The sequence below is a fragment of the Pieris brassicae genome, chromosome Z (assembly GCF_905147105.1).
Source record: "Pieris brassicae chromosome Z, ilPieBrab1.1, whole genome shotgun sequence".
Taxonomy (NCBI): domain Eukaryota; kingdom Metazoa; phylum Arthropoda; class Insecta; order Lepidoptera; family Pieridae; genus Pieris; species Pieris brassicae.
In genome coordinates, this window is record NC_059680.1 from 4,024,022 (window position 1) to 4,036,310 (window position 12,289).

Genomic DNA, 12,289 nt, shown 5'->3' on the forward strand with positions numbered 1-12,289 from the left:
TTGTACAACTATTTACTCATGTATTTGTGCTTCGATGACCGTCATTCATTTGTTTGTATAGTAAAGGTATCAATGAACTACCTATGAGATGGCAGAAGTGCATAGAAAACAATGGTTCATACTTTGATTAATTAAATATATTATATTTAAAAATATTAGACTTTTTGTTCCTCCTATATAAAACACCAATTTCATCTGTAAGGACTTAATATAATAACGCTGATAGTTAATAAGTCTACAAAGAGATATATATATAACTAAAAGATTACAAAAACATACCTTAAATTATAAAGCAAAATAACCTAATTAAGTGATAACAGCAGGTTCTTCCTGTAATTGAATCGACGATCCGAAAGAAAAAATTGCATTGTTCGGGCCCTTTCGATAGCATAGCGTTAACGTTTACGGAAGAATGTATTATATAGTTTTACACGTATTCATTTAAATAAAAGTATGCCTTTGAATGTTTAGTTTCTTTTGAATAAATGATTCCTAACCAAATATGAAAAAAGATAGGTATTACAAAAAGTTAATAAAGCGAAATAATAAATAATCTTACAAATTCATAATATATTTTTTATCCCTGTAAGGTCGTTATTTGGATCCAAGGCATGCAGATTTGTTTTGTTTTCATTCGCCGCATGAGCACGTATCATTTGCGTATATAGAAAATATCATTGGTGCACCGCCAACATTCGCAACACATTTGAACTTTAAAGTAAAATATAGATTCACATTCGAATTCGAAAGAAAGCTCTCAGTTCCTCGAATATAAGCTAAGCCAGAGTACTTCAAAGTGGTATTCGATATATAATATGAATAGGATATTCTAATCCTATTAGATGTACCATCAAAGGCTTTGTTGCATAACGTGCATGATGGAATGTGAAATTATTAAGATTTGAAATAAATTACGTTTTACTCCTTAAGGTTTTAAATCAAATATTGGAAGTAATATGTAGTCTAACTTTTAAGATTATAATAACAAATGAAGTTTAGTTAAAAGAAGTATATACATATATATATGATAGAGTGTATGTAAGTTCACGAATTGGGTGTTTAAGTTACTTAAATGTTAACCAGTTAACATAGTAGTGGTTGTAGTAATCCCGGGAGGCCCGGGAATCCTGAACGCCTGAGGAACGTTACGTTCTGGGTGCTTATTACTTGTGATTTTAACTATACAACCAAAAATAATGACTATTTTAAATGCAGCAAGCAAACTACTTTTTATGGTAAAAATATAAAAAGAATGGTCCAAGTTTTGAGGTCAAAATATGTGTGAACGATGCATGTTTAAGCTTCTAATACAAAACAAGATACTTATTCGATTTTGCATTTGTTCGTACTTATACATACTTTGAAGCTATCTTACTATGAATCACTTTTTATGATTGTAGTTAAAATATTTTAACCAGATTGCGAGACTTGGCTTTGTAGAACATATTATTATTCTCTCTCTTGGGCCATAGGGTACAATTGCATAGGCTAATCAAAGACTTTAGTTGGCATCTGGTAGACTGTTCCGGTGACCTCAGAGCTGTAATTTCCTCAATATAACTAACAGTAATTGTACCTTGCCAAAGGGACCAAACTTTTAAAACATATTTTAGTGGTTTTAAGTTAGCATTCTGTTCTAAGGTATTGTTAGTGGTAGTATAATTATTAATATATCAGGAATTAATATATATATATATATATATATATATATATATATATATATATAACATTATACTCAATGGCATATGAATACATCGATATACCTCGTGTGGACATTTATTAAGTATGAATCAAATATTGAATTGTAAGCGTGGGAAATCGCTTGATAACGAACTTGTTACCATGTAAGTGTGACAAATTTAGCACGTTTTTGTTATCAAATAGAAGTACTTAGGATTTTTTAAATTATTTCAATAGAGATTGAAGTGTACGCTTTTCCAGAGTGAAGTTGAAGTAGAAGCCTTGTCTTTCTTATAGTCTAAAAAAACGATATATATTTCGTGGACGTGTATGTATGAACATGATGGAAAACTATCAAACGGTTTTTGTACACTTTTCACATAGATAGTGTGATTACTAAGGAAGATTTCTTTTTAATCGGCAGCTCATGTCTGAGTGTCGTGGTCAGCAAGAAAGCGTCTGGTGCGGACCATCTGCTTCCACCGGTTTCGGTCCAGCGCATCTCTTATGTACAGTTTTGAGGAGGATGAGTCTCACTTGGTCGGTCCATCTGGTTGGTAATCGGCCAAGTGATCACGTACCTTCTGAGTTACCAAGCACGTTCAGTATCTCCAAGTTCTCATCGCCTCTGCGCACTGAGGAAGATGTTTGCGTATAATTAATTATGGTAATGTAATCTTAATTGACTGAATTTTAGCGATTATTGCTAAAGGCAACGTAAAAATCATGTCTAAGTCCACAAAATATACACGGGCGATGTTAGTATCTTATGTATTGGAATGTTTATTCCTTCTACCATATCTGTCATGAATTTCTGTCACATTATGCGTCGCCAACACAAAGTTAAACCGGGACTTCTAACGGTGAATAATGCAACTATTTTACGATTTGATCTTTGATGACGTGGTCATGTTTATTCCGTTAAACTGTAAATATTTAACTTGACAGTAAATGTAAGCACAATAGTATAGTCATAGAAATCAATTACCGTTGTGTCATATATGTACCTTAATACAATTTTTTTTGTACGTGTAGGATTAAAGCTAACATTAAAGGCTAGTCTACTTTGCTCGGACATAAAAGTATTAATTATAGTAAGTAACTTCATATTTCGAATGTTGTTTTGAAAATATCTCGCATTAGGTACCTTATAAGTCTATTGTTCTATCTGACGTCGCCTTTCAAAATAAACGTTTTCCCCTGAGAGATAGGAATTAAAAATATTTCCTTTGTTCAGAATTTAACAAATCCGGTTCGCAGTGCGACGACATTTTGTTTTCCTTCTATTGTAGCTTTCGAATTTCATTCAAATAATTCTTTATAGTAACTTTTGTACCGATTGATTAGCTGGTAAAGGCACATATTGTCAGGAAACCGGTATACTTTTAACCCAAAAAGTCCACGTTTGCCAGACGGGCTGGTCGTTTACTATTTGAAAAAACAAATGATACGAAACAGATACAGGTTATCAGCTGCCTTCTCACAGATCTCGGTTATGTGTATCATAGGCTTTCCTGTGCTAAACTTCAGGATCTAGACTCTACAGCGGGTGGACACATGCACATTTCTCAAAAATTGTATTAGTTTTTTTTTCTAATAATATTTTGTCATTTACATTTTGTATTTAATATCCTCGGGTTTCATAGGTCTCTCTGTAACAGTTTTGAGCATTTATTATTACGATAAAAAGCCATATACAAAAGCGTGTCGTGTAAATTATAATGCCATCCATATTTGTTAATGACTAGTAAATGTTAGAAGGCTCGTTTAACTTCAAATTCGTACAACATAAGTCAAGCCAATATTATTGTTGTTTTAATTAAATTTGATTGGGACGATCGTAGTCATTTTCAATAGGATTAGAATTAATTTGATATCTCGTTTCGTACCTTGTTGCTCTGTTTGTACACGTAGCAACCCATCGATTTCTCCGAAGGGTTTATATTATTTTAAAGACGGTAAACTTGATCCTGTCATGAAATGTTTAATTATCCAGTAATCGAAATCAGTGGAATGATTTTTGTAAATTTAATTTACCTCCCCAGTGCCGATGGCGGACGAAGATTTTATAATTTTAAAAAATATTTCCTCTGAAAGGCTCGCCTCTTTTTGCTGTCTGTATAAATAATGTGATTCCCGTTATGTGTTATTTCTTTAAAAAATAACACTAGCACAAACGGCTGAACTCGGCTGGATTTTTTATATATAATAGGGGGTTAAACGAGCCTAATAGTTACGGCATACTGTCTAGCGTACCGCGCGACACCTAGTCACTGTATGGAACTTATATTGTTTTTTCATGAATCTCCCACTCTATCATTATTTTAATCCCACTCTCTCTTTAAGACCTAGTTTCGCATTTCTGGAACATTATTACTACATTGGCTTTAAGAGCTCGCTTGTAAGTGATACCGTTGACCTCCTAATAAAACTTAAAGTGGCACGGCCGTACTATATCCGTCGAAGCAGTTCAAGCCATTTTCATCCCCCTATAACTTCGTTAAACTAGTAGCCTGCATTTTCAGTTACCAAGCAGAGATTGTATAAACACGGATATTTCAAATTGCATTCAATTTCATGTATACCGTATTTATACAATAGTTTAAGAATTATTACTAGATTTTTTTTTTAATTTTGTCACTCACTGACTGATCAATCATCAAAACTCTAAGGCTCTTCAAGCAGACAGAAATTTTAAATTTCGAACACCATCTTTATATTAAAAATAGATTTGTAATATGGATATGGTCAGTATAAGATATCGTTAGGCTAGCTAATTACTTAATATCTTCAAACAGAAGTAAGTAGGGAATGAATAAATTAACCGACTTGATATTACATGTATCATATAACTTTTTACGGTGGAAGAACTGCATAGTGAGACTTGTTTTTGAAGTGAAACTTCTTTATCAGCGTTGGAAAAAAAATTGCCGTCACATTATTCGGTTACGCGTCTAATTTTTCAGTTTCGCGTCACATTTTTGCGTGCGCGGTTGATTCGAAGACATTCGAAGCTATTAATAACAAAAATATATAATAACGATAACAATGCTAGTAACAACTCTATTACAATTAATGGAATTCTGTAATAATCTTAGTAATAATAAGGTAAAATGAAATAATTATATAATTTGTATTCATGTCTATTATAATAAAAGCCTTTTGTTAAACCATATCTAATTTAACCAATTTCTGTAAAGTTTCATACAGTACTGTGTACATTTTTTTTACTAGTTATGTACTTGATGGCATTCTCTTCGTTCAGATGTCATTAAACAATGATCCACCGCTGATACTGCTGTCACGGTTGTAAATGTTATGTGTTGATATATCAAAGTATTTAATGTATAATTTATAAGCTTGAACTTTGCCTTGTCTTTCAAACCCTTAATTGTCGGAGTGAACTAGCTTCACTGTGTGTCACTTTTAACTAAGCATAATTATAGACTTTGAATTAATAATATCAGTATTACAGTTTAAAAAATTACAAGATTAAAAGTAAATTTATTTCTGATATTAAGTGCAGTCAATCAAATAAAATAATTCAATGGTTCGGAAAACTCATTAAATATTGGAACTATATTGACTTTGCCTATTAAGCGAATGATGAATGATGAACTATTAACGAGTTTATTTACAATTCATTTGCTATCAAATATTCACATCGATTTGTATTATAATTCTTACTGGTTTTTAAACATTGATAAATTACCAGTGCTGCGCTATACATTAATGTCGAAAAATTATAGAGAAATATTGAAACCAAAGTGGTTTTTAGAAGTTGTAATGTTAGTAGTATATGGTAGTCTAACGGAAACAAAAGTTTCTTTTTATTAAAAACATTATTTATCCAATCTCTATCCTATAACTAAAAACGCGTAATATATGTGAATTTTATTTTAAAAATCCAGAATTTGAGGGTTATTTTACTACAAAATCCACATCTACAACCTTTTTTGGTTTTAGCCTTAAATTTGTATTCTTATATATATTTTTATAATAGCCTAACTGATCGTCCGTATGTGCCTGACTTCAGGTCAAGCACTACGCCAACACGGCACCATAACATTTGAATGCCTAGCTTAAAATTTTATTTATATGGCATCTGTCAAAATGTACAAGTTTCTCAGTCACCACAGCACTTTAGTCTTTAGCACTCGAAACTATAATATTATTATATTCATATTTAATTTAAGCAGAAAGTACTAAATATCTAGGAGTGAAAATATTCTGCTAGGTTCCAAATGCTAACGTATATCTTTAATCGACTAAAACGAGTAGCGAGGCCGAAGTTATTCGAATAATGTATTTAGCACTTTTTCAGTACATTTTAACATAGTTCTTAAAGTTGTCTAAGACAGACCGATTAGAAATCCCACAGGCAAACTCCACCTAGAAACAAAAGCCTTTTTAATAAGAAATAAATACACCTTAGCGATCTGTTTAAGATATCAAAAACTCCATGGACCGGACAAATCTGAGAACAGACGTTATGTATTCTCGACGCCATAATGAAAGACTTACGCTAGCCGAATTGGATTTCGAATTTACAGGCTCCTTACTAATTACTTTGACTCGGTTCTAAAAACTAACACAGACACAGTTCACGCATATAACGACTCTCAGCTACTCTCTAATACATCCACACACCCATTCACAAACTCATACATTCACGCATACTTAATGTCCGACTTGTGTTTGATGAGTTGTAATACTAAACTACTTTTTTTTAATGTTTTAAACATGCGCCATGTACCACGATATAATTGTAATCTTATTTATTAACCACAACACAGGGACTCCCTAGTATGGAGGAGTAGCGATAGATCATCAATAAAGTTTTATTATTTTAATATAATAATATTTTGCGTTTCCATCCGTCATTGCTGTATTTTTTTGTGGTATCAGCGCAAAATAAAGTCATTTAAATGTATGTATTGTCCCCAGGCCGCTGCTTGCCGGTACTCTGCATACACCTGTTTCACATGTACGGGTTGATTTCGCACTTCAAGCTGGACGTGGCTAAGGCCTGGAAGCTGTTCAGTATGATCGAGGACGGTTATCACAGCTCCAATCCGTACCACAACTCGATACATGCAGCTGATGTGACGCAGGCGATGCATTGCTTTTTGCAACAACACCGGGTAAGAGACCTCCTTATTGCTGCTTGTGACCTCACGTATTTCGCAGTCCATAAATTGTACCGTATCCGCGAACTTTGGATTCAACCTCGCAAATAGTCATTATTACTGGCTTTTGTAGGCAAAATTGCCTATACGTCATTTAAATAGGCGCTTAAAGTTTCGTGCGATCTTATGAAGTAACGGGATAGCAAATAAAATTGAAAGGCTATTTATAAAAATGGACCAGTATGGGCCTAGTGTTAAGCCCTTAGGCCCTGAGTCTAAAGCCTTAACGCCTAGGCTTACGCATGCATCTATCAGGTCGTTAAATCCCGGCTGTGCTAATGCATTTCTCTATGTGCGCAGTTAACACATGCACGTATGTACTTGGGGAAATCGGCTTAAGACCCACAAATCAAAATATCGGACACAAAAGGCACTTATCTACTTATCTTTAAAGGAAAATGATCATACGGATGCAATCTGATGATGCAGAACTCATATAGGGTTGAAATGACACTTGATTAGGTCACGACGTAAAAATACAAATTAATTGAAATGTCAGTAGTGGTTGATTTATTTTATTATTTGATTTCTGTACAGGTAAAAGATAGAACCGTTTACTATATTTTTATTTCATATGAACCACTTTGAAAAATCGTTATAGTATAAATTAATATGAAGCAAACCTGCACGTGGCAGACCGAAACATCGTGTTTCATGCATCCCTGAAAATATTATATAAAATCATTTAATAGAATTAGTTCTCGCTTCGATGTGATGAAGTTCTACGTTCATGGCATAATTTCATTACTAATTTTAACTGGAGCTAGTAACAATCTCTTCCGCATGATGTGCTTTGACCTACAGTACCTATCGTGTCCAATTACTAATTCAAAGCAACTATATAAGAGATACACATACAAATCAACTTATAGCAAGACATGTAAGAGTATTAATATTATACTTTTATGTTGAATAAAAGTATTATGTTAACTGATACTCCATATATATATAGTAGATAGTTATATCTTTGATTTCTGGGGAGGAGAGGAGATAAATTGCAGTAAATCTGCTTAAGTTATACTGGAACGGCCCCTAGTAATGTCTCATATAGGAGAACATAATCATAACGTCAAAAATAATGTCATGTATATTACTAAAAATTTAGTTGATATTAAGTGAGTTGACCAAAGTATTTTATTAGATGTTCTAATATTTTTGTTTATCTATTAGTTATTATTTAAAAAGTAGATTTTCATATGCTTATGCATATATAGTTAGCTATATGCTTTATGAATTATCTCTTTGTTTGCTCGTCCAAACTTTGGCTTGTTTGTGGGATTTGAGGCTTGTTTGAAAATCGTGCTTTACAGCACTGTCCATGATATTACGTGTATTAGTTCATACATTATGTTAGAGCACGTCCGACGAAGGATTATGAATGCCCTTTAGAGGAGTTCAATATTAAGAACTCTATATGTCAGTGGTGTTATGAATTTTGAAGAAGGGGAAATATTAAAATAATGTTTGCGAATACATTTAAAATTACTAGACAAATTTGAAAAAATCTTTCACCAAACTTTTCAATGCTACATTATTCCCGAGTAACGTGGATGTTTAATCCACAATATTAAAAATAAAAGTCTAAGAGTGCGGAGCCGGGACAGTAACAATTATTCATGGTTAATATTAAAATACTAATATTATTTAATAATAATAGTATCGATTTACCGCAAAAGACAGTCGAAAAAGCAGTTATTGCTTGGAGAGCTATAAAAAGTATAAAAGATTTTATAGATACGTTATTCACTTTAAATTCTTTCTCGGATTCGATGAAAATAGTTCTAGTGAAAACGGTACCAAATGAAATAGCATGAGTAATGCGAAAAAAGGTGTTAGATGCATCTCAGTGAATCGCAAAGGAATGTCTTTTTTCCAATTCGTTGTTTGTTGTTTTTTGTGTGTGATATAAGTCAAGTGGAATCTCAAAGGGTTTGAATTTGTTTTTAGCGCTATTTGTAAAAGGGAAGTTTTGTTGGGCTACCGGAATATTTCTGAACTACAGTCTAATACTGGTACACAATTGTTAGTCTATTATGTATGGTGACAGAGACTTTGGTATCCAGGTATTGGTATTGGTTGGTGGACCCATTTTCCGCATTTAGACTCATAGTTGGTCCGTTATGCGTAAAGTCCTAATTTAGCCAGGCTAGCTCCTTCCAGAAGCACAGAAGTCCTGGGCAATTCACAGGCTTCACGGTGCGACCTCACTGCTCCGACGATTTCTGTACGTTGTTTAGCCACAGCGTTCGTGCGTGGGTTCGGTCAATCTTATTATGCTGCATTCCTAGGATCTTTTTCCTTCCATTTTTGCGGTCATTATGAGTTTAAAAAGTAGAGCAGTATTTCTAGTATAATTAAGGGCTATTTAACGAACTAGCAACTTAAAGCGAAAATTGATTCATATCGATTCATACCGCTGACGCAAAACGGAAATGTTAGTGCTTCTCCATTCTATTGCTCACTATTCACCGCGTTTAAAAGACATACATTTGTCGAATACAGAGAAAAGTGATAAGAAAATAACGTAATGAGTATGTAACACATCCACGTTTATTGAATCTGCCTTATGTATAAGTCTACTCCTCACAAAATTCTGGACCTTTTTACCATTAACGTGTATGAACCTCGGTGTATCTTTTTCCAATTGAATTTTAATCATTTTAATTGGACTGCGTTTACATTGTATTATGTATCTTATTTCCCGTTTGCTTCCAATTACATTTAAAAATAACATTCTCCTTCTCTATCTTCCTTTAAAATTTCTTCTGTACAAACATTACCTGTCCACATCGTATCCCTAACTTTCTTACTAACTACTAACTGACGTGAGACTTATCTTAAATTATCGTGATTTATGTGTCTTTTTACTCTTTAATGTATCTTTAATATATTATTCCTGTTTAGTTTTTGTTTTAATAACTGTGTATTACATGTATTTTGCACTACTTGCCTATCTTATTTAATACATTTCTTTTTTTTTTCTTTACTCACAGCCTGGAAGAGATCGCTAGTAAGCGATAAGGCCGCCAGTTGCCCTCCTTTTGATTTAAATATGTTAATTTTTATTTTTATTTTGTAGTGTAACGAAGTGTAAATAAATAAATAAATAATAATCGGACAATCGCCTAAGAAATAGAATTAACATTCTCAGCCACGGAAGTATTATATACTCACCAGGCTGTAAAATGTTGTAACCATTTCCTTCCCTTATTATCTTTTATCGACTTCATTTTTGAAACTAGATACCGTCTAAGGTGTGGTTCATAATTAAATATGTTTAAGTAACCCTAAAACATGACGAACAAGAAAAATTTCAATTTGCATGAGTGAGGTCAATGTCCGAGAATTAGTGCTTGCTTTTAGATCAATCATAATATAATATTATTTAATGCCTCCACTGTCTACGACTAATAGCCTGATGAATAATTTTCTACGCAGTAGATATTATAGTACACGTACCTATTTAGGCGTATTGTCGTATACATTCATTTAACATCCGTCCGACAACACCGCAGTACCATGGGAGATTGGTTTATCCGAGCAACAGCGATCCAAACGAAGATATTACATGTAACTTTTTTGCGTAAAAACTCTTGTCTATTTACGCCTGCGTTCATTTTTTCTGTCACTCTCACCCACTGACTGAGGGATCATCAAATCTCTAAGGCACTTCTGGCATACATAAGCTGCAAATGTACAGTATAATTAGTTAAACTAAACAGCGTTATTTAATACAATATGTATTCATTGTGAGATACAGTTGTCCCCAAGTCCAAGTCGCAGTAAAAAGAGAGTTGCTACTTGGGATTTTGACAAGTAATGTTTTTGATGACATCCATCATAATTTCATGAAAACCTTTCCTCAGATATTTTTTTTATAAAGAGCATATTATATAGCTATGTAAAAAAAACAAAAGCCTCAATTTTAAGATTATGGAAGTAGACTCATGGAAAACTATTTTCTAAAAACATTGTTAAATACAATTCCGGAATGCAACACCATTCGTTTTGGTCGCGGCATATTGCAATTAAATTCGAAAAATAATTTCGATCTTGTTGGATTGCTATAATTTACATGGACGCAATCGACACTTCGCGACCATCGTTGATCAGTTCAGTGGATTTCTGGCGAATCCAGGTTCGAACTAGCGAGAAGGGCAAGGGGAGGAGCGGATGCGGGCCAGCAGGCATCATACCAGAGCCTCTTCTCGCAAGCTCGTCGGCGGCATCATTGCCGAGAGAACCACTGTGTCCCTTTATCCACTGTAAGGTAACACTGTTGGTTAGAGCTATTGCCTCCAGTGCTTCGTGACACTCCAGTATTAGTTTGCTGTTATGCGCATGGGTTAATCAATGCTAAGCTGTGGTGACTGGTCGTACTTGAATTCGTGTATGCGGTGATGTTAGTTATTTTCGACTATGTATTTGCGTGTTGTTCCCACGAGAATGTAAGTGTGTGCTCCTATTTCACCATGCCTCCTGCTATGTCATGTGGAACATGGTGTGATGGTTGCATCTCCTTACAAACGTTGTAATACAAAAAAAACTTGGCGATTAAAAAGAGTGGCGGAGAGTTTATAGCCAGTTCTTCTCTTCCGTTCTACGCCCTTGATTTGTTAACTGGCAGTAAATGTAAAATTAGAAGCATTTAATTTATATTTCTTTTTTATTGACGTTCATAAGTGTACATTGTGTTACCTATAGGAATAAATGATTTTTGACTTTGACTTGGACTTAAGCCTAAGTTTGAAAAACTAATCACATTCTTGCTAGCTACTTAATTCGTGCAACATATGCAGAGTATTCAATCAAATCTGACTTTTAACTACAAACATTTTAGTTATTACTTTTAAGTGCGTTTTCTACAAAAAAGAGAGAGATCACTAGGTAAAATGAAAGACGCATGAGGAAGCGTTGCGTTTTATTTCTGATTAGTCAACAAATTTATTAATATAACGTATCATGTTGCGTTTTAATGCGTTGACCGGAGATGTTATTAAGTACTAACCAATCACAATCCAACGCTCAGAAAATTTTCGCTACTAATTTACTCAAGAAAATAAGCTTATTGTGTGTGTATTTCGCTTTCAAGTAATTAAAACTGGATAGTTATCAGTAATAAATACTACGAACACATCTCACACAAAACATTTACTTATATACATACCTTTTTTGAAAACGATTCTAGTATTCAATATGCTGACTCGCAGTGACTTGGCTTTGCAAGAAGAGTCTTAACTTAAATTATCACTGACTGAATTGCAGTTTTGTTATTAGGATTTATGTACAGAAGTGAAAGAGAAGAAAATGAAAAAGAACTTTTAACTACGCTAGAAAGCAACAAGGAGCTCAAAAATGAAATGTCCTTAGTATTTCAACAACATAATTCACTTCGAGACCAATGTGATAAGCTCCAAATA

The 12,289-nt window shown here is 33.6% G+C and overlaps 1 protein-coding gene across 3 annotated transcripts in view; it reads left to right on the top strand.

Moving 5' to 3' along the window:
* Positions 1-12,289, top strand: part of LOC123718690 (cGMP-inhibited 3',5'-cyclic phosphodiesterase A-like) — an 84,925-nt gene that overhangs the window by 37,215 nt on the left and 35,421 nt on the right. For 2 of the 3 annotated variants that reach the window (XM_045675402.1, XM_045675401.1), the window contains exon 5: positions 6,628-6,824. In XM_045675402.1, the coding sequence (XP_045531358.1) occupies positions 6,628-6,824 (197 nt within the window). Of the gene's footprint in view, positions 1-2,286; positions 2,348-6,627; positions 6,825-12,289 lie in introns of those variants that run through there. The other variant, XM_045675403.1, reaches the window with a different exon arrangement.